We start from the raw sequence: 24,291 nt of genomic DNA, 5'->3' as shown, positions 1-24,291 counted from the left end.
TCATGCCGCGGGCGCTTTGGCGGGGAGCACTGTTGGGAACCTACCTTTTTTCTTTGGTAGCTGTGCTGCGAACCCGACCGGGACCCCTGCGCATCGTGCCGTGGGCGCTTCAGCGGGCAGCGCTGCTGGGAACCCTCCTTGTGGCCATGCTGTGAACCCCAACGAGAAGCACGTGGGGAGCTCCCCTGGGAGCACTGCTGGGAACCCTCCTTGTGGCCGTGCTGTGAACCCAAACGAGAAGCACGTGGGGAGCTCTCCTGGGAGCTGTGCTGGGAGCCCTCCCGAGAGCTGTCAACGTGCTGCTGTCCGAGAGGCAGCGGGGTGCCGGAGGTAGCAGGCCCAGAGGTAGTCTGACTCTGGCTGGGCTCAGCTGCAGCAGCAACACCGCCAGCGTGGCCTCTGAAGAAGTCTGCCCTGTATTTTTTAGTGCTACGAGGCATCTCAGTACAGGCGAGGCAAAACTCCGGATCTCCGAGGCAGCTATCTGCGTGGGCCTGTCCCAGGCATTCAACACACAGCGTGTGCGAGTCCTTGGATGATAGCCACGCGCCACACTTGGGGTCCGCACAGCGCTTCGCCTTGTTAACACTAGCCATCCTGGAGAACACGCGGTTCCACCTAGCGAGTAGTGACAGGTGACTAACGTTAACGTTAATTTTATCCTCTTCTTTTTCGCCTTGTGGGTAACACTGAAGCAAGCGAGTTAACACAATCCACTGAACGTGGCAGACCGAGCGCGCGTAGGCGGCAGGCAATTTTAGCGGGTCTTAACTCTAGCAAGCTAGTCGGCAATGGTGCCGACTAATACCTGTAACCAACACAAGAACAAGACTAAGCTACGAAACACGTGACGCTAGTAGCGGAGAGTTATCTCTACGTGAGGTTAGCTTAGACAGAGCAATTCAATTAGCAAGCATACAACGACACTCGGACCGGGTTGTTCAAGCCGCCGACACGTGAAAAAAAGCACTTAGCTTTGTCGCTTCCAACTTTCACCGCCCAGGCGAAGGTAACCTTCCAGACCGGAAAATCAAGGACCGAGGTTCCCGTCCGCTACGCCGATGTACGGGGAGCAGTTGAAGTGAAAGTGGTCGGGCAAGCTAACGCTAATCTGGAGCAATAATTCACACGTCTGTCCGTGGCCGAATGCAGGTAAGAGTGAGGTTTTCCCGGTCCAATTCCAGGCGTGAGGGCTTGTGCCCGCCTCTACTCCTGCTATTGGATCGGAGACCATGAGACCGTCAGGATCGCCCCGGATTTTCCAAGGGTCCAGTCTGCATCCTGTCAACGGTCTAATGAATGGTTGGAAAGGACACTTTTAAAGTAATAAAAGGTAAGAGCATTCGATAGCGTGTACCACGCAGAGATGGCAATAGGTGGGAGCCGAGCTTCAACGAAATAAAACCTAGCTAGCTGCAGCACACATCTCCTGAAAAAAACATTTATAATGCATGTTTCTTGATTAGCTAGATCACAGCGCCATCTCCTGAAAAACATTAAAATTGCACCTTTCTTGTGGCTACATCACAGCATCTCCTGAAAAACATTTATAGTGGATCTGACTTGTTTAGCTCACTTTAGCTAGATCACATCTGGAAAACAACCAGTCGGGTGTAATAAGTAAATGAGGTTTAATTGTAAAAGTTTTTTTTACATTTTTATTTTATTTTTTATTTTAGAATTCATCCGCGGGCCGGACTGACTTGATTGGTGGGCCGGATTCGGCCCGCGGGCCACCAGTTGAATAGCCCTGGTTTAGACAATGTGCCGATTTAAGATTTTTAAAAAGTAGACACATTCAAATGTGACTGTAACAGTGATTACAGGCAAATGATCAATTAACTCATTGAGTGCCAGCCACTTTTGGAAAACGGATGCTCCCAGTGCCAGAGTTTCAGAGCGTTTTCAGTGATTTCTCGAGGCCCACAGAATATTGTGTGATATTACTATGTAAACACCGAACCTGCCCAAAGAACGATGAGAGTCTATTGTATCATCAGCAAAAAAAAGTTTATTGATATCATTTTCCGTTCTTTAGTTATCAGCCGGAGAAGATAGGTTGATTTCAGCAAAAACAGACGTTTCAGACTAGAAGCTGAGATAATCAGCCTTTTGTGAAATGAAACATTTCAAGCACATCACTGACTCTGAAGCTAATATTTTCTGATGTAGTGACACCTCAAAAATAATTTCCTTCAATAAAAGAGCGAAAACAAAGGAATTTTGTTTGGCAAAATAATATTTTTTAGCTGCAACCAGCAGCGCTGGCCCCTGCTGCGCAGACCCTACACTTTCTTGCTGGTCTTGATTTACTGCTGGTGGGCATCAGGGCCCGTATTTATCAAGCTTCCTAGAATTACTCCTAAGAACACTGCTAAGAGTAGACTTATGAGCAAAAAAATTCCCAGCCAAAAGCTGCACTTAAAAGTCAGTTATTATGCATCTCACTCCCTTTCAGCGAGGTGTAGGACTGAATCCTAAGTGTCAATCTCAGAGCTGATTTACGAGAGGTGTGTGTGCCGTAAAGGGAAATGTTGATGACGCAATTCCAAGTACGCAGGAATGGCCAATCGCTGAATGGAATCCCTTATGCACGAATATCCTAAATAGAGATGATTCAACAGTGAAATGCACAATGGGAGTGTAGCATATATTCACCAATAATTTCAGAAGAAATTATCAACAAAATAATACAAGATAGCCTACATTGAAAATGACTCAAGAATAGGCTAAATGTTTCCTAATCCACCCAATTTACCTAATCCCACAACTGACTCGAAACTGGTGTGCTGTCAATTGACTACCCTATATAGCCAGGTTCTATAGGCTGTATGTAACATGGAATCCAAAAGAAAGCCGAATTGGAGGGAGGATGACACGCTGTGCTTAGTGGAGAAGATTCGCGCACGTCTCTGTCTCCTGAATGCCATGATGTCAACATTGCCCTGCTGGCAACTCCTAACCATTTAGGACACCTCCTGAGGACTCCTAAATAGCTGGGGGAGTAGGAGTGTTTCCTAGTCTTAAGAAGGTTGATAAAAAGCTTTTATTCTTAACACGTTCACTGCCAATGGCGAGTTGACTCGTCAAAAACAATCCAACGGTTGACTGCCAATGACGAGTTGAGACGTCAAAAAAAAAAAAAAAAATTTTTTGACGGTGCTACGTGGATCAATGCCCCCCTCGTCTCCTATAAAAATATTGGAGCTACCGAACGTGTACAACCCATTCCACCGACCCACTAAGTGGCGACAGTGCTCTCCATTCTAGAGGAAGGCAAGCAAAAAGCAGTGTGAGGAAGCTATTCTCATGAAAATGGATTGGCGAAAACGCTTTCGCGCTTGGGAGCTGGCGGTGGGGTTTTGCAAATTTGCATAATAGATTACGGGTGGAACACACTTTGAAACACGCAGCATAAATAAGACCAGAATCGCAAAAGCTTCATCAAAGCTCTCAGAACCCCGCCACGGGGTTCTGAGAGCTGTGATGAAGCTGCTGTGCCGCCAGCAGACAGGCACAGCAGCAGCAAAGCAGTGAGCCTGGTGACGCGAGGTTACAGCAGCAGCAGCAACGAGCTTGTGACACGCAGCCAAGAAGAACACACACGGAGGGAGGAGTTTGAAGGAGAGGGGTGTTTCCTGCTGTTATGGAGGAAATTACTGTTCAAAACTATTGTTTAGATGTCTGACGTCTTACTGATGCCAAAAATGAATGGTTAAAGTGACTGTTCTATCGAATTTCACAAAAAGCCGTTTATCTCAGAATAAATTTCCAGACGCTGAAACCATGCTGTATTCAACTGCTAATGCTTACATAACTACTAACTCTACAAACTAACTCTTTTAGACAGAGAAAGCACACATTCTATTAGTTCTTTTGAGATATTGTGTGTTCACAAAATCCTAACAGAAACGAATCCTCGGCTCTTGAAAGATGAGCCAGAATCCTCAAAAAAACCCTCTGGCAGAAGCTAACTACTGTACAGTATTGAAAAACGGCTGGCAGTGAATGTGTTAAGTGTGAGAGTAGGACTAAATTTCACAAATTCTCAGCACTTAGGACTAAAATGGCACTCTGAGACGCTTGATAAATACGGGCCCAGATATTCTAGCTTGTGTTTGCCAACCAATCTGTCCATCGAGCCTGCTGTCTGGGTCTGTCTGGGTCGGCGTTGTATGCTGCCCTGCGTGCCCCACCCCCCTCGACTGCAAACACCTCCTCCGTGGGTGTGTCTCTGGTGGCTCTGGTGGCTCTGTGCTGCGTTTGCTCTGCACTGAAAACCCAGCTTTTTCACAGCGTTCCGCGTGTATTTGTCACCGGCTCCCAGCGCTTCCAACTGAGAATAGTAACAACTCCACAACTAATCATGTGGACGGGCTATCTCAGCGGGGACGGAGGGGCTCAATTGTGGCAGCAGATTGGCTGCTGCAGGCACAGCTAACGTTATGCTTCATGCATATCGATGCATACCGATGCGGTTTCCGTGTCCCCACGGCTGCTTCTCTGTTTTTTTCCTCACCTTTCTCTAATCTGGAGAGCACAGTCGCCACCTAATGGGTCCGTAAAATAGCTTTTACACATTCAACATCCACCATACTTTCACAGGAGATGCATCTGGCTTTGATCCACGTCCCACCGTCAAAAAACGCAATTGACGACTTTAGTCGTCATTGGCATTCAACGTTACTATTTGAATTGATGACGATAGTCGTCATTGGCACTCAATGAGTTAATCAAGAACCTTACTGAAATATTTAGGGAGCATCAAATATTTCAATACGCATTGGAGATTGGTGACTGTAGAATGACTATCCCCAATGGGGAATTTGTCTTCCAGTCAGTAGCCACAGGGTAAGAAACAGCACATATCAGTGGCAATTATAAAGATTCATAATTAATTTCTACATGCATGTCAAGAGGTTTAGACATTTCTCCACACAATGAAGAGAGCCAGTGATGTGGCTCCAAGTGCAGTGAATGATTCAATCTGAAGAAATTGACATAGTGAGAATCATGCATAAAATAGAATACATAAATACTGTATAGAACGTATAATGTATAGCCCAAGTGAGTAACCTGCTATGTGCAGTGATGAAAAGCATGTAATGGTATGACATGATTAATTTGCTTTGTATGTGTGTGTGGGTGGGGTGGGGGTTCTTTCTATCTTGTAATTGTATTGTTATTGTTGTTTTGGTTCCACGGCCAATGGAGTTGTGTAGCAAAGTCATATCTGCATGTTATATAAACATTCAGCTGCTATTTAGCCACTAGTTAGCCAGTTGCTTCTGGACAACAGTTAGTGTTAGCTTGATATGATCAATATTTTAAAATAAATAACAAGGTTTGCAGCTCTTTGACCAGGTGAGGATAGTCAGACTAGCTGAGGACATGAACCACCCACATGGCTAACTGAAGAGTGTTAGCCCTGTGTTGCTGTTGGTAGCTTCATTCTAGCCAATTTCTAGCTAAATTAATCCCCTTGTCCCTGGATGTTTGTCTCAGGAAGCTGAAGCTGAATTAAGAAAACCACATTTTAACTGGGACAACCTACAGTATTTGAATTGGGGGGAAAGTTAGCAGAAAAATGTATCTCCTCATAATAGTATGGCTCAATTTTCAATTTCAAATTAGAGCCTTACAAATTAAATTCATATTCAACTCATTCAAACAACTTTTTTGTTTAATTCGACAGTTCAATATGAGCTTGACAAATTAAAATGTCTTCGATTCAAATACCATCTCTACTGGTGTTTGTCACTTTCTATATGGAACACTGTCTGACTGCAGAGACAGGAGCATGGAACGGGCTTGTGAATAAGAACGTTTGTGTTGCACACTTGAATGCTGGAGCCTGAGGCCAGATCCAGGTGCACATATTTTAATAAAGATTTGTCTGAAAAGACATGAATATTGTTTTAACGTTCATGAACAGTGCTACTGTGCTTTCACCTCACGCAGCTCTCTTCTTCTATATCAAAGTCTTACAGCTAATACATTTGTATTGATCAGAAAATGACTTTCACTGAAGAATAGGGGGTTCTGAATATGGCTGGTTCAGGAATAGGACGGATAGTACTGCCCGGGGGTGTCCGTAAAAACACCAGGCAGGAGACAGATGGGAGTTCAACCGTTTAGTTGTCAATTTTCTTCAGTACAGTACAGCAGTATAGGCTCTTTACCGAATTAGGACAGAAATAGGATTGTGTGTGGTATTGGGATGCGCACCGAAGTGACCGAACGAACAACAAAAAGGACCCGCCCATCTTGGCCAAGTTACAGTGTTACAATTAACAACGCTATGAGTGCGATGTACATAATGGTGACAGGATTACATGACGGGAGAATCAATATAATCACTCTACACGAGCTAAACACGAGCTAAACTCCATCTCAGTAGTGGCGTTAATTAGCGCAACAAACAATCCGCGCTATGAGTGCGCACCTAAACAAACGTTAATACAATGATTGCTGGTAGATCAATCTAGAACCAAAGATATAATAATGACTTACTGGTTGGTCATATACGATGACGAATTAGAACATGTTCAACTGTCCAAAGAAAGGAAGAAAGTCTGTCTGATCGGAGTGCACATCCACAGACTCAGTAGTACACTTTCTGACCAAAGTGCCTGCGAAAACAACAATGCTTGTGAGCGGCGCTTGCGCTCGCCAGATGTGGAAATTGTCTCGAATACCACCATGTCAATCTGGGACTTTAATACATTCACTGTAGGCTATTCTAATTAAAGGTCCCATTCCGTGCAAAAGCTGTTTTTACTTGTAAATGCATATATACTGCTGTCAGCCCTCCCTGTAATGAGTGGTCACACGCTCAGAACTGCCACAGTTGGATTTGTCCCTATCCAGCGTCCCCCTGCAGTCTCCTCCAAGCCACACCCCCAAACACTTCGTTTGCCCAGAGGGGAATTGGGACGTCACTAGCTTCCTCCTGCATACTGCGCGGGTCTCTCTCACACAAGCTACCTGCACCATTTAGTCTATAGCCACAAAATTAACACTTCTAGCTGGAGCGACGCCACCTGTACGTGATCCAGCAACTGCAGAGGTGCATTCGGTAAGTCTAGGCATTTTGAGATGTCCTCTTTAGCGTAGTACCGTTAAGTTAATGATAACTCGCAACCTAGCGTGCTGGTCCACAGACGCTAATCTGATTGGCCGCTGGGAGCCTGGGGCGGGCTCTCCCTCAGCGGCCAATGGGAACTGTTAGTTCTGAATATATTATAGAAACAGGCCATTCTTGGGCAGCGAGGAGATGAGGAAGTGAGAACTCCGTCACAACAAACGGGGTTGCTATATTTTCGACAGATTAATCCAGAATCATGTTTTATGGACCAGAGACACACGTTTTTAAGAGGTTACAGCTGCACGAATTGGGACCTTTAAAGAAAAACAAGAAATAACATTAATAAACAAACGAAGCACCATCTTTTATAGTAATTGATTATCCCTAACATTAGCGAAACCATTACAGCTCAAAATAACAAAAGCTCAAACATGACTGTAATGCTAAAATACCCGTTTGCTAGCAAACAGTAGCTAAACATGCTAGGCTAATCCCAGAGATGGGAAAAGTACTGACATTCTGTACTTGAGTAGAAGTACAGTTACTTGTGTAAAAAACTACTCTGGTAAAAGTAGAAGTACTGATTCAATTATTTTACTCAAGTAAAAGTAAAAAAGTACAGGCTCTGAAATGTACCCAACGAGTAAAAGTAAAAGTATTTTTACCGTATCTTTCTGAATGACTGAACCTCACATCATAGAATATAATTTGAGGATAAAAGATCCCCTACAAATGTTTTACACATCTTAAAACTCTACTTTAAATAGTGTGCTATGGTTTTTCCACACAAAAAACCCCCATTAAAATCATATCTAGTCCTCCCTCATTAATATTTCCATGATATATGAATGTGCAAATAGTTAGACAAGTTTAACTGCTGGATACAAGGTGTCCCTTACAAAGTGCAGTATCACAATACTCGAGACTGATATGATACTGATACCTAATGGATAAGGAACTGAATGTCCACAGGTTGATCACATTCACAAATTCAAGGTTTATTATTAAGACAGAACTGTCTCTGGTGTTAGAACACCACCATATTCCATATTAGCTGAATGTTGACAGTGCACAAACTGAATGTATGTGTTAGAACAACACCATAAGGGGCCATGCGGTTATTTAAAAAAGAACGCTTGGAAAAGCCAGATTATTGGCAACTCTGGAAGCAGCGAGATGAAAATCCTCCTCTCCTGGGAGAAGACTCGAGGTGGGAGGAGTGAAGAGGAGCAGGGCGCTTTTCCTGTTAAACTTTCCTCAGCTTTCAGCGCCCAGAGCGCTGCGCTAAAAAAACACCACCAGCTTTTAAACGCGATGAAATGCTTCTTGAAAGAGATGCGCGCTAAGCGCGTACTTATAGAGAATGAATTGCAAAAATTGGAGCGCTAATAAGTGCTGGCTGTCTGCACGGCTCCTAATGTCTGCGTGTGTCTCCCCTCAGACAAATCCGTTTCTCTTCTTTGTCCACGCCCCGGAGGAGTGCCAAGTCATACTATTGGCGGAGCTGGAATGAGCTTTTATCAGCAGCGCTGGGAAACTCGTCTATTACTTCTGCTCCGTTCTCCCGTTTCTACTCGTTTTTAAATTACATTCTCGTGCATTTAAACAAAAGTAACAAACCTGTTTTGAAAATGTACACAAGTAAAAGTACAGATACTTGTGTTAAAATGTAACGAGTAAAAGTAAAAAGTCATCAGAAAATTAAATACTCAAGTAAAGTACAGATACTCGAAAAATCTACTTAAGTACAGTAACGAAGTATTTGTACTTCGTTACTTCCCATCTCTGGCTAATCCTCATGCCAAGCTATCAAACAACTGACCCTAACGTTACACAGCAACCTTCAACATACTGACAAATTCACATAAAGTTACAAACAGCATTTGACAACCTGGCCGGTGACCATTACTCACCTGAAAAGACGTTCATGAACAGTGCTACTGTGCTTTCACCTCACGCAGCTTTCTTCTTCTACAGTATAAAAGTCAATTACAGCGCGAGCACATGTGAAATACCTCCCTGCGTAGCTACTGCCGCCTACTGGTTAAACCTGGTAATATTCCCCCAAAAAGCACTGAGATTACAGGCGCTCTGTTCTGTCACACAATACTGCTTGAATAACCAAAGAAATATGAAAATAACACAAAAAAAATGTACCATGGGGGGGTCTCATTAATTCTGAACTAACTTATAAATGTACCATAATAATCATGGCCCAACATTTGCAGTACGTTTTTTTTTCTCTTTCTTATTTTCTTTGCTTTGACAATTTACACAGTCCTTTATGTGCTGGCTGTGTTTCATGATTTCAGAGTCTCAGAGCACCATCCAAAACATTTTGTCCTTCAGAGAACAAGTTAATTTTCTACATTTGGAATTGATCTGAAAATACAAGGTACAATGCCAGAATAGCAGTGACTGCAAATAATCTGTTATGGTGGATCTCTGTTAACTACTCAAAGCAAGCTCCTTGTCCTAATTATGATGTCTAAAGCCACTTTTACACTCGTCCTCTTTGTTGGCTTTATGGTCAGATTACATTACAACACTGCACACAGGTTGCCTTCATGTGATCATTTTGACTACTCAGATCATGTAACTTCTGGACAACTGGAATCTACTGGTTATCTTTATTTTTTTATTTAACCTTTATTTATACAGGTGAATCACCTTGAGATCTGCATCTCATTTTCAAGTGTGACCTGTTCAAGCAGCATCCAGACAGAAAGTTACAGTAACAAAAGTTGACAGACAGTATGACAACAGTAATCAGTATCAGTACAGACAATAAATAAAATAACTTAATGGCTAACAGACACACTAGATAAAAAAAGGGGATGTTAAAAAGGAGATGGTCAGTTGTTAAAACAGGAGCACAGCGAGGCAGTGATTTCAAGGTTGTGCAGCAGTAACTTAAAGCTAGGCAGTGGGATGAGGCTGGACAGCTTCAGTGTCTGTTGAAGCATGTTCCAGGTGAAAGGGGCAGAGTAAGAGAAGGCTTTTTTCCCCCTCTCAGTACGGACAGGTGGGATGGTGAAGGTGATGTAGTCCTGGGTGTGTAAACTGTAACTTGAGTGCTTGTGAGATAAGTAGGAGGAAATGTAAGTGGGTAGCAGACCGGTGATGGATTTATAGATGAAAATATACCAGTGCAGGGTTGGGCGCATAGTAAGAGATGACCAGTTGACTAGGGTGTATAGGTTTATAACCCTAACCCAAATATTTGATGGCATAAAAAGTACTGCCCCCCATGCACTTTTAAATCTAGATTCACTCCTCTCAAAGGACGTTAGGGTTAGGGTTGAGGATCCATCCTCAAGTGAATGAGAAAAATAATAATTACTGCTTCTAGTTGTTGTTGTAACAGCAACCCAGGCCCAGAGCCTTTCTCAGATAAACTGCATCAACTCTCAACTCCTCATGAATTTACTGTGGCAACAGGCATGGTCTGGGTTTTATTAATATTAATGCTAGAAGTCTTGTACCTAAATTGGATATCTTTAAGACTTGTTTTTTGATTGCAAAGCTTGATGTTGTCGTAGTTTCTGAAACCTGGTTAAAACCCACAACTGACAAAGTTATTCATATTGCTGGCTATAATCTTTTTAGAACTGACCGCAAGGGTAGGGCTGGAGGTGTTACAATATATATTTCTGAGAAACTTCAGGGTTTTTTGTTCTCCATTCTATATGAATTCCAAAGCAATTTGAGATGTGAGCTGCCTTTACAGGTAATGCTAGAAAATGCTCCAATTACTGTTATCAGTTGTTAGGCCTCCATAGGCCAACAAACCCATTACGAGCTTGACTGAACTACTGCCCAATTTACACCTGAATTGATTTTGATTGGTGATTTAAACTGGGATTGGTTGAGTGACAAACCTGACAATTTTAAGCAGGTTTGTGATTCCATGAACCTAGCTCCGCTTATTGACAGCCCCCTAGAATAAACACTGCTAAACCTGACAATGATACTCCAATTGACATAATTTTAACTACTGGTAATGCAGCCCACAAGTATGCAGTCTGGCTGCATGGAAACATGCTGCTGGTATGAGCTCTGCCATTGGTGCCGTCCATTTCAGTCGGCAGCGGAAGTAAATCCCTTTCCGCTCCCTGCAAACTCTGCCATTGGCTGCCCGGCTGCGACCATATATGGATTTCCTTTCCACTCCCTCTGTGACAAATGTCTATCTCAAATGCCTCTGCCGCTGTGCGTGTCGAATCTGTCGATCTCAAACCCCTGCGCTGCGCCGCTGTGAAACATCATCATCAACAATGCTACCTTGTTGCTACACGCTGAAAACGATCAGATCTGGAATGTGCCTGCTTGGCATCATAATAGGCAATGGTCCTTATGCTGTACTGTAGATGAGTGGCTGCTCTTTTGATCCCTCAGAAATGAATGCAAATCTCTTATCAAATCTCCAAAGCAGAATAGTATCTGACATTAAGATAGTCTTAATGACCACTTAAATGAAATGTAAGCCCTGCAAGTCCACAAGGGGGTGCCACAAGGTTTTGTTGCCTCACAGCAAGAAGGTCCCGGGTTCGAACCCCAGTCCATCCCAGGTCCTTTCTGTGTGGAGTTTGCATGTTCTCCCTGTGTTCGTGTGGGTTTTCTCCGGGTGCTCCGGTTTCCTCCCACCATCAAAGACATGTATGTTAGGGTTAATACTCCTGTCAGTGCCCCTGACCAAGGCAATGGCAAAATAACTGGAGTTGGTTCCCGGGCGCTGCACTGCGGCTGCCCACCGCTCCTAGTTCTAGGAAGGTTCGTAGAGGATCGGTCAAATGCAGAGGATGAATTTCCCCACGGGGATAAAAAGGAATAATGAATAACTTACCTGTTACTGACTATGGTGATGTGATGTATATGAATGTCTCTGCTCAGTGTCTCCACATGCTGGACAGTGTGTATCATGGGGCTCTGAGGTTCATTACAAACTGTGGCTCTCTTACTCATCATTGTGTATTATACTCAAAAGTGAATTGGCCTGCTTTATGTAGACGCTGCCTTAGTCATTGGTTTGTTTTAATTTACAAAGCCATTCTTGGCAATGTTCCTACCTACTTGTCGTCTCTCTTAAGCATGACATGTGGCAATTACAACCTTCGTTCTCAGGACACACTGCAATTTTCTGTTCCCAAAATCCGAACTGAACTAGGGAAGAAAGCCTTTAGGTTTTTGCACTCACTGCATGGAACGATCTACAGTCTGATCTTAAACTTCATAGCTTATAGTAACCCTAAATGTTTTTAAAGCTATGGTGAAATCTATGGAAAACAGGCTGTCTGTGTGCAAATGTTTTATCTGATCATTTTAATGTTATTCAAATGTATGTGTTTATGTGATTTATGTTGAAACTTTGTGTTGCTGTTGTTCTTGGCCAGGTCTCCCTTGTCAAAGAGATCTTTGATCTCAATGGGACAAACCTGGTTAAATAAAGGCTAAATAAAATAAATAAAATAAAAACAAAACGAGGAGGTTTCCGGTTTTCTGCAAAAATTGAAAGTCAGTGATACTTTTATTTCTGACATCAAGGATATGTCAAATACTTCAATGCTCACTTGAAAAAGGCTGGTCATATATCTGATGAACAAAGTAATGAGTCTCAAAAAGGTGAAAATACAGTCTATGGTCAATTGACAGCTAATTCTACCCAGCCTGTTTTTGAGGTTACACCCTTTGTGTTTTCTGAAGTCTTGCAAACAATTGATCCAAAGAAGGCTGTCAAGCCTGATTGCATTGAACCATTCTTTTTTTAAACTGCAGCATTGATTGTAGCCAAACCAGTCACACATTTTCATCTTTCAATTTCCACTCACAAACTGCCAGTCTTATGGAAACAAGCCTTTGTCACGCCTCTACTGAAAGCTACATGGGGACCCCACTGAATTGAATAATTCGCTTTTTTATATAAAAAAAATCACTGTTTTTATTTATGCTAGGTTCTCAGATGCAGGTACATGTACAGTATAAACAGCATGTGCTAAACATGAAAAATATCCCATTGACACTTTCATATAGCCTCCCAACACGTTACAACTGCTCTCCCGGAGTGGGCACTTCAGTGGATAAAGTCACACAAGCCCTTTTCCCACATGCGCTTTGTACCGCAAAATGACCGGAACGTGGTGTAATGCCTGCATGTGAGAAAGGCGCCGTGCCGGTATAAGCGCGACCCCGTCGTCCCCGACATTTCACCAGTTTCGATCCAGTCAGAAGAGCGGTATGCCGCGATAGGCAGACAGGTGAGAAAGGGGACCAGTCATTTTCCGCTATCAGTGGGCTTCGCGGACCAGGTTGCACACAGTAGACAGTCCAACACCAAATACACAGCTGATTGTTCGATATTCCCCTGGTGTTGCGTACCACCAAAGGACTATTGCCAGTCGCAAACACGCTTCCAGTGGTTTACGCCACCGGGTGATCTTGCGTGTTAGTGCGGGTCGGAACAGACTCAGCACGTAGTCGAACGTACACCGGGACATGCGAAAATTACGCTTCCATTCCACGTCGTCAAAATTGTTCAGAGCATCTTCCCAAAATAAATTCCCTCCTGGTCTCTCTCGTTTCCAGACGGCTCTAGTCTCACGCAGCAGCGCAGAGGTACATAACACTGTCATCATCTGTCCCCGGTTTAGTCTATCTTCATATTCTGCACGATGTTGAGCGGAGAAGACTGCGAACATGAATCTGTTTCTGTTCGCACGTATATCCCTTTCCATTTTCGCCTTAATTTGTCTGCGTCGCTGTCTACGTTTGAGGAAAAAGCGCGTTAGCAATATTATCAAAAGAGTGGATGCCGGCTCCATGTTTGTTGTTTTTTTCTGACTGGCCCTCAGTGGCCTGCAGCACAGACCCCAGGGCAGGCCACTCTCCCCCCCCCCCCCCCCCCCCCACCCCTCAACATACCGGCTATTTGACGACTGAGATTCCCACATGCGAACGCTGAGGTGTGAAGGGAAATTCAGGGAAATGTCCGATATTGACTTACAGGTAATTTTCCGGTACGCATGTGGGAAAAGGGCTACAGTCACAGGCTGCAGGTGACCTGGACACTTAAACCAGTCGATTGACCTGACATTGTCTCAAATACATAGATTGTGGCCAGCGCCACGATATGGTCACGGATGGATAAACAGTTCATCAATATAATCAATGTATAGAAATTTTAACTAACGTTACCTTTCTGAAATACACGACAGTAATCTTTGGGTTGTGTCAAGACAGTGACAGTTAGCCAGACTAGCAATGGAAATACCGCCATTTACTTTCAGAAAAAAGGCTTTCAAATTCTCACCTTTGGAGAAAAAAAATAAGGTATTTCAATGAATGAAACAGAAACCTTGTATCAAAATACTCATTGTGATGTTAGGATTACATATGGAGTGAAACTGTGGCTTTAATGAATCACTCAAAATGTATATTATGGTTAACGTTGCATCCAGCACTTGAACAGGGCAGTCGCTTTATTTCTCGCTCTCCCTTATCTTCCCTTCTTTCCCCCTGCCTTCAACTCCCAGAGCAAACTTGCATTCGTCTACTCGAAATGACAAATATGGCAAATCAACGCAAATCAACTAAACTTTTTGGGGTCCGGGGAACCCCCACCCTCTGCCCAGCTTGCTTTCGCCGCGGGACACGGGAAGACAACAGCGATTGACCCTAGGCTGTGACGTCATGAAAATTGAGATGGGCGGTCAGTGAATTTGAACTGTGAATTTGAACTTTGAAAGATGGATTATATCTGGATATAACAGAGAATTCCACTGATCTGCAATAAGGAGAATATGAACTATTGTTGGGAATCAAGAGACTTGACACCTGCTGTTGACTTTCTGGTCTGTGTGACCCTGGTCTGTGTGACGGAAAGGAATTCCAGGCAACCAAAACATTTCATCCTAATCTGGACTCTCTACTGCCAAGGACGCAGCTCTCCTGATATTTCCGTCTGCAACTGAGCTCTTCCGCCCCCAATCCCGCCTTGTTCAGCCCTTGCATCATCCACCCCCCCCCCCTCTCCCTCTTCCTCCGATATACATCCATCTGGCGCTGATCACAGCGAGCCACTTGCGTTGTTTGAGGAGCTAATGCATCGGTGGCGCTGCGCACGTGGCGACCCGGCTGAGGGCAGTAGATGGTCCTTTGGAATCTGTACATAATGCAACAAATGTTTATGTATTGTATAATATTGAAGTGCGCCTTTATTACTTTAAAACTAGTAATAATGTATCTCAATTCTGAAGTGTGCCGTTATTACTAATCTCAAACTAGTAATGATGTTGTAATTATCCACTACTGTCTGATGTGAACCAAAGTGCCCTTCTGGGACATGAATTAAACTCTGATTCTGATTCTGATTCTGATACAGATTTTATTTTGAAAGTCCTAAAGTGGAAGACCTACTTTTACATTCTGGCTGACTTGACACCTGCTGCTCATGCATGCTTTTTTCTTTTTTCTGTTGGCATATATTCCGTCATTGTGGTTCCATTGGACACAATGTAAAGACAATTTAAAGTAATTAACAGTTAAGAAAGTCAGATTTCAGCCTGTGGGAAGCACTGACGTCGTTATCAGGGTGCAAAATATACCGTTTCCAGCTGGTGTGCTATTTATATCGCATGCCATTCACAGCTGATCCAATAAATAGCCATGTCGTTTGGAGATCTGTCTAATTGGCTATCACTAACACCTTTGTAACTTCTAAGAAAAAGCCAGTAGTTTGTGGATATTTTTGGGCTTTATAGACCTATTTAAAATATCTCTGCTTTAGCTAAGATCTTGGAATACTTAGTGTCAAATCAGCTGAAACCATTTCTAGACTCACACAATATCCTAAATCCAATGTAATCTGGATTCAGATCTAGGTACCATACTGACTACTTTGAAAGTCGTAGATGACATACTGTACAGTAAAGGCTGCTATTGATAAGAAATCATTATGTTTGTAGATCTAACCAAAGCATTTGATACAGTAGAACATCACTTGCTAAGTGACACCCTGGTGGTCTGGAAAAGGGAGTTCCCCAACCCAACTTTTCATTCGTGGACGGTGTTTTTTTTTAATGTAGGCTAATGTATTAAAAAAAAAAAAAAAAAAATTGTATTTTACTGTATGTATGTAATTGTTGATGATTGATGTGTACTCGATGTGTAACTTTGCTGCCTTCTTGGGCAGGAAAAACAGATTTCTTTTTGTATATCTCAATTTGGTTTTTATCTGGTTGAATAAAGGTGAAGTACAAATAAAGAAATTCACCTTAGGACCCCAGGAGGAAACAGAGTTGTTAAAGGGCCCATATGATGCATTTCTTAATTTTGTATCATATACAGTATATGTTGTTACAATCTTGGGTGGTCATATTAAACATGGGCTAAGCTTCAAATAAATAGGTGAAGGTGTTTGAATGTTACCCCCATGAACCCCCATGAACCCCCCCTCCCCCTCATGAAGTCTCGTAGACGAGAGGACATGGATTTGTGGGAGAGCCATAGTCCTAGGTGACGTCAGGTAGGACTTGTTACCATGGTGATGCCAAGCATAGCCCGGGCCGGCGGCGCGCGCGCGCCGTAGCCTTCACCCGTCCGTCCGTCCGCCCCTCCCTTCCCTGTTCTGACATTGCTCCACTACACTGCCGACAGTAACGCTGCTAGTTTCCACTCGTCTCGGCCATATCTGCCTTTCACTTTATTTGTGTTTATCTGAGTATCTAGTATTTCCTGATAGAAGTCCTGGTTAAAAGCTGTAGCTGTAAGCAGTGTCCAGTTGTTTAAAGTCAGTGAGTTTTCTTGTTGCCTTGCCAACCTAACCCCGCGTCACCAGGCTCTCTCCAGCCTGGCTGTCTGGGACTAACACTAACACAACAGTAGTCTCATGGAATAACGGATTCCAGACCGCAAAAACAAGGAGACGACTTGGAAGTGAGCCAGGATGTAGGACTGAAGTGGTAAGTTCTGAAAATGTGTCTCATTCAAGCATCGGGTGTGTATCAATGTGCTGCTAGGAAGCGCTAACGTTACTTACCAGTTAAGTCTGAGTCTAAATATATCTGTACCGTTTGGTTTGAACCAGTAAAACGATTTTTATACCCATTTTACGAAATGTGTATGGGAAAATAAATGGTGGATGAAAATATCTGCTGCCGCAGCAAAATACAAAAGAAGACTAAAATTCCCTGCCATAGCCAAACGCAGAAGAAGACTAAAGGCCGTTTCACACCGGTGCGGATCTCCGTGCGAATAATCGGCACAGACATTCGCAAAAAAATGTTTTAATTTGTTGTAATTGAAGCTTGCACACCGCAGCCGAACATTCGTGTGGCATTTTATTTTTCCGGATGGACATTGACGTCTGCACGGAAATGCCTGCGGAAAATACATTTGACCAATGAAATCCTTTGTTTACAGCTGATGTCATACCTCCACTACTCTTGCCAAACCCGGCTTATCAATTTGGTTTCTCAACATCCAATTTTCTATGACAAACATAACGATCAACACCGAAATCAAGGACAATAGATCTTCAGATCGCCCAGCAGCTGGGATCCACTGAAGATGGTAATGTAGCTGTTATGTAACAAATTCCTACTTGCTAACATTGTAAACCACTGTTGTAAATGGATGAAGCTAATATTAGCCACTTGTATCCAAGTGCTAACTAGCAGTTTAGCATCAAATTTGGGGTCCGCGGCGCTGCTACTGCCTCCATTTTCTCTTTTCATTGTTTTTTCAGCTGGGTTATTGAGCGGGTCTTTTCCGTCCGAAACGAGCTTGTGCCGGAGACCGATTCCGAGGTCTCGGATGACGAACGGGGTGAGCCCATGCATGTCGCGGCTGCGGCTGCTGGGCTGACTGAGTCTGAGTCGAGTGACCTCACGTCTTCTCCAGACGTGGATTCTGAAGAAGAATGGGAGCCATCCAGGAGCGAAGCTCCACAGAGCAGTGGTAAGACGATGTTTGAGATGACTTGTGTAACTTGTGTAAATGTAATTACTATGACTATACAAAAGCCAGCAGTCAATTCATTTTACTGAATTTCAGACTCTGAAGATGAGCCTACTGTAGCCAGCTGTAGCGGTACAGCATCTGGTGCCAGGAAAATGGGTAAGATCACACTTCAGAATCAGGTTTATTTTCACATCACAGGTTCCAGCCAGAATTCAGTACCACACATATAAAAAACACTATTTTATGGTAATTATGTATTTCTATAATTTGCAGATTGTGGCAGTGGAGCTGGATGTGGGAAACGGCCTGCAGGTCCAGCCTGGTGTGACGTTGACTGGGAGCCAACCCACATCCCCTTCACAGCAGAACCGGGTCCTCATAGTGGTGGTGCTGCTGCTAAACCAGTTGACTTCTTCCAGCTCTTCCTGGACGATGAGCTGCTCCAGGCCATTGTAGTCCAAACTAACTTGTATGCACACCAGTGCATCAGTCAGGTCAGTGAGGCTCTGCCACATTCAAGGCTTGGGAGGTGGAAGGACACTACAGTGGCAGAACTCAAGAGCTTCTTGGGACTATACTTCCTCACTGGGATCGTCAAGAAGCCTGAACTGGCCATGTACTGGTCCACAAATGAACTGACTGCTACCCCCCACTTCAACAAAACCATGTCTCGCAACCGCTTTCAACTGCTAACACGATTCCTCCATTTCAGTAACAATTTTGATGTTGATGGTGCAGACAAGTTGTTCAAGGTCCGGCCAGTTTTGAACGACCTGTTAGAAAAGTTCAGAGCAATGTTCACACCGAGTCAAAACATCAGTATTGATGAGGGGATGCTCCTGTGGCGTGGGCGGTTGGCATTCAAAGTGTACAACCCACAGAAACCCATAAAGTATGGGATAAAGTCCTACATACTCTGTGACTCCCAGACAGGTTACTGCTACAGTATGAAGCCGTACTGTGGTGAGCGGTCCACCCTAGGCGAGATGGTGGAGTTCCTCCTCGGGGACTTGGCAGGGCAGGGTTACCACCTATACATGGACAACTACTATAACTCTGTTTCAATGTGTGCACAGCTGCTGGAGTGTCAGACCCATGTCTGTGGCACTCTGAGGAGGAACAGGGGCGAGCCACCTGCTACCATGGTTACCAACCACACCGTGAAGCTGGGGGAAACGGTCATGCGCCACAATGGTGGCACCATGGTTCTGGCCTGGCGAGACAAAAGAATCGTGAAAATGGTTTCCACTCTGCACGACGACACGATGGAGACAGTGCAGGTCAGGCAGAAAGGCAGCAGAGAGAGGGTCCCACACACAAAACCCAAGTGTGTTGTAGACTACAACAAGTACATGAATGGGGTCGACAGATTGGACCAGAACATCGCGTACTATCCGTTTGCCAGGAAGACATCCAGGTGGCCCTTCAAATTTGTCATGTACATGTTTCAGATGTCTTTTTATAACTCCTTTGTTCTGTACAAAGCTAAACACCCTCAGAGAAAGTGTAAAACATTGCTGGATTTCATCCTGAGTGTTGTCGGTGCATGGACCAGACCTGTGGTGGGGGGTGGCGGGGAGGAGGTGGGGGGTGGCGGGGAGGAGGTGGGGGGTGGCGGGGAGGAGGTGGGGGCGGGGGGCAGTGACCAACCTGCAACCATGCCCCGGGGACCATACCTGGACCCTCAATGCAGGCTGGAGGTCAATCTAGCGGGCCATGTAATGGTCCTCATACCAGCCACACCCAAAAAAGATAACCCAACGAGGAGGTGTAGGGTTTGTGCAAAGAAAGATCTTAGAAGAGAGACACGCTACATGTGTGTCAAATGTAGGGTCGCATTACACAGGGGTAGCTGCTATGAGGTGTACCACTCAGACAAGAACCTTGCTCTGGGGCGCTGGCGCTGAGTAGGCATGGGTCGTAAAAAAAAAAAAACCTGCCAGGGATTGTTTTTGCTCTTTGTTTGATTGTTTGCTAGCTAGCAGGAATACATAAAAAGTACCTGCCGATTTTCATGTAACTTTGTGGATGGGTGTAACATGGGCCAAGGAAGTACCCATTACATTTTGGAGCAGTTCTGGATTCGGTGTACGAGCCCAAACCGGTTTGATCACTAACCGAAAAAACCTATAAAAAAAAAAACTATAAAAAAAAAAAAAGCTGAGTGACCTGTGGTCTGCTCTTGTTTTGTATTTATTTTGACATTTATTTATTTTATTATTGTATTATTCCTCCATTATTGAAAACAACTATTGTTCAGATGTCTGATGTCTCACTGATGCCAAAAATAAATGGTTAAAGTGACTGTTCTGCCTGTTTGATTGAATTTCACAAAACTGCATTTTTCTCAGCTTTCCTTCTCAGACGCTGAAACCATGCTGTATTCAACGGCTAATATCTACATAACTACTAACTCTACAAACTAACTCTTTTAGACAGAGAAAGCACACATTCTATTAGTTCTTTTTAGATGATTGGTGTTCACGAAGTCCTAACAGAAAATAATCCTCGGCTCTTGTAAAATGAGCCAGAATCCTCAAAAAAAACCTGGCAGAACCTACCTACAGCATTGAAAAAACGGCTGGCAGTCAATGTGTTAAAAGAATACTACACAAATAAAACTGCAATATGTATCTGTTGGCATATGTTTGGGTTCCATTGGACACAATGTAAAGACAATGCTTACCAGAGCAAGTACAATTTCAGAGCTGTTCATTCCATGAAAAAAAACACATAGAATATATACAGTATATACTAGGGGTGTCACAATATATCGTCCCACGAAATTTCGCGATAGTAAAACGTCACGATATGTATCGTTGAGATGAAATCTCATATCGTGAAAAAAAAAAAAAACTTTTTTTTTTTTTTTTTTTTTTTTTTTTTTCAAAAATAGACAAAGAAACGTCTTTGTTTGTTGAAGTTCAATGTGTGGAAAGTAGTTCAGTTGAACAAGTCTCTGAAGAGACACATGAGAAGTTATACAGGAGAGAAACCATTCAATTGAGTTTCTGGCAAAACTGTTTACTTGACAGGAAAAATTGAAGATGCATAAAAAATAGACTAAGAAAAGTCTTGTTTGAGTTTGAAGAAAAACTGAAGATGCATAATGAGAATTTATACTGCTGAGAAACCTTTTAGTTCAAAGTAAATCTAAGTGACGGTGTAACTCATTCTATTTCAAGATAAGCCTTATCTCCAATCTCATGTTTTTTCTAGTTGTTATTGTAATAACAATTTCCCACAACAGCATGTTTTGTATTTGTGCATTTCAAATAAAATACTACTTTTCCAGTCATATATTGTCATTATTCAAGTTTAAAAAAATATTGTTAAAATCGTATCGTATCGTTATCGTGAACCCAGTATCGTGATACGTATCGTATCGTGAACTGAGTGTATCGTGACACCCCTAGTATATACAGTATATATATATATATATATATATATATATATATATATATATATATATATATATATATATATATATTTAGAACACGGCTCTCTTGAATACTCGATTCTGATTGGTCAATCAACAATATTCACCGGTCATTATTTCTCGACAACCGACCGCTGCTCTGCCACACCTGGATTAATCAGTTGATAAGAGCCTTTTGTCAGCAAGCCACTACTAATTAGGCCAACCGGTTGGAGCTGTGGTGTCTTGTGTGCCAATTACGAATGAAACCGCTTTGTCGTTGAAAACGCTATTAAAAAATATATTTGAATAATTATTTTTGTCAGATTATTGAATGATTTAGTTGTAGGCCGTGTTCTAAGTGGGATAATGTATATTGAGGTGGTGATTACTGGGAAATAATGACCTTCAGGTGAACGATTAAGCCCTCCGCTACGCGTCGGGCTCAATCCACCTGTCGGTCATTATTTCCCCCGTAATCACCGCCTCAATATACATTATCCCTTACATATATACCGTGTATATATATATATATGTATATATATATATATATATATGTGTGTGTGTGTGTGTGTGTGTGTGTGTGTGTGAAAAAACATAGAATGCTAATAGGATAAAATTATATACCATCCAAGTGCAGCGTAAACGATTCACTCAACGAACTGAAGCAGAAAGTGGATGATGCACTGCAGATAAAAAAGAGCTTCAGCTGAGACTGAGCTCTCAGATCCTGCAGGGGATGATACGCAGTGACTTCTCCAATAATGGCCTTCAGAGGGTATTATCCATGCTTATATTATGTATTATCCATGCTTATATTATGGCCACTTGCCAAAGATAAAGAAACAGCCAGTGCTGTTAATTTGTCTTTCCTAAAGCAAAGTCACATTTCTGCTTGGCACACTGTAATGAGGACAGTCCCTCTGTAAGTAGCAGCTTTCTGGGGGAGTGTGGGTGCCTGGAGGGGGTCTTTTCATTTATTGTTTGATAATGTGGGCATTGGAAAACTCCTTGAGACTCCCCTTGATTAGGGACTATACACATAAACTTTATTTGACTGATGTGGGTAATAATACAGTATATGAATGGGCCAAGCAGGAGGGGGGGGGGGGGGGATGGGGGCACAAAACTAAACAAAGAAAAACATTTCTTAATAAAGTTAATCATTTTAGGGGTTCTTAAAATTACTCTATTACTATTACTTCTTTCCTCCTGACACATATTAGGCTACTTCTCTTGTTCTGCATGGACTTCTTGTTATGCAATAGGCCCCACAATCCATTTGGCCTCCCCAGCCCACAGTTTGAAAGACCTACCTTTTCCGTGGCTGACCTCCACGGTCCAGGTGCAGTTCAGGGAGCTGGGGTACAGCTCTGGGAAGCCGGGAGATAGGATGATCCCTCCAGGCCCTCTGATATCCCCACCGCACGACGCTGAGCAGAGAGAGGGGGGAAAGAATGAACGATAATTGCTACTGAAACAAGAAAAAAAAAAAAAAAATTGAAACTAGCCAATAAATCCTTCACCTGAAGACAGAGGAGTGATTTTAATTAATAATGTATCCGAGTCATATCACATCCTGTCTTGCTATTCATATGAAGTACCTGTAATTCTGCCAACGCCATGTCACCCCCCCCCCCCCCCGCCCCCATCTCTTTTTGTTCTCTGCCCAACAGCCCGGGCTCCCTACCTCCCTACAGGCCAATAAATTATTCATTCTTCCAGGCGTCCATTCCAGGCCTGTGCTATCTCAAACTAGAGAAGACAGCGTCCGTGTTTACAGAAAACCTAATAAACCATTCAATTTACTTTTATTACAAAATAACTGACCCAAGCGCGTTAAGCGGATTAGAACGTCTGGTTCCATTTGGCCCGAGACTTCAAAGTGATTTGGAGTTTCTTCTCGCACATGTGGCTCACGACTCTTCAGTCAGGTTGTCTAAATCATCCTGTTACAGCTTCACTATGTGAAGAGAGGCACTGATTAGCTGACAAGGAATGGCGTCACGAGGGAGAAATGCAAAATCTTCCACCTCATTGATATGCCTCTCCTGCATGTTGACTATTGACATAATTTACTGCCAGGAAGCTCCTTATCGCATCACAGGAAGTTAATGAGATCAAACTCTCCCCTCATTGGCTGCTGGGGGCCCGGGAGGTTAACGGCGGATCCGTCTGAAAGCTAACTGGTCTTAACACGTTCACTGCCAATGGCGAGTTGACTCGTCAAACACAATCCAGCGGTTCACTGCCAATGACGAGTTGAGACGTCAAAAAATAAAAAATAATTTTTTTGACGGTGCTACGTGGATCAATGCCCCCCACGTCTCCTATAAAAATATTGGAAGTATTGAATGTGTATAATCTATTTTACCGACCAACTAAGTGGCGACAGTGCTCTCCCGACAGAGAGAAAGCCAACCAAAAACAGCCGCGGGAGCAAGCCATTCTCAAGGAAATGGCTTGGCGAAAACGCTTTCGATTTCACACACACACACACACACACACACACACACACACACACACGCGCACACACACACACACTCGAGTACCTTTGAGCATAAATAAGACCAGAACCGCAAAAGCTTCATCAAAGCTCTCAACCGCCCGTTTTACAGTAATCCAGACTCGCCCGAGAGCCGCCAGCAGCAGCAGCACAGACGAGCAGCAGCAGCAGCAGCAGCAGCAGAGCGGAGTAGGCTACGCCTCAAGATTGGAAGAAGGGGATCGCGAAGGAATTTCTCTCCCGTGTCTAACCCCCCCCCCCCTCGCCTCTCCTCTCCTCTTCCCCGCTCCTGCGATTCCCTTCTCTTTTTTTGGGATCTGTGAG

The 24,291-nt window shown here is 43.4% G+C and overlaps 1 protein-coding gene across 1 annotated transcript in view; it reads right to left on the bottom strand.

The window, feature by feature from the left end:
- The window catches only part of LOC310786958 (CUB and sushi domain-containing protein 3-like), a gene marked incomplete at its 3' end in the record, with an annotated part of 313,431 nt that overhangs the window by 198,250 nt on the left and 90,890 nt on the right, over positions 1 to 24,291 (bottom strand). The window contains exon 14 of the mRNA XM_083648289.1: positions 22,778 to 22,894. Coding sequence (XP_083504415.1) covers positions 22,778 to 22,894 — 117 coding nt within the window. The remainder of the gene's footprint in view (positions 1 to 22,777; positions 22,895 to 24,291) is intronic.

Source organism: Poromitra crassiceps, assembly GCF_964638095.1.
Source record: "Poromitra crassiceps genome assembly, chromosome: 12".
NCBI lineage: Eukaryota > Metazoa > Chordata > Actinopteri > Beryciformes > Melamphaidae > Poromitra > Poromitra crassiceps.
This window is presented reverse-complemented; position numbering and strand designations above follow the sequence as displayed.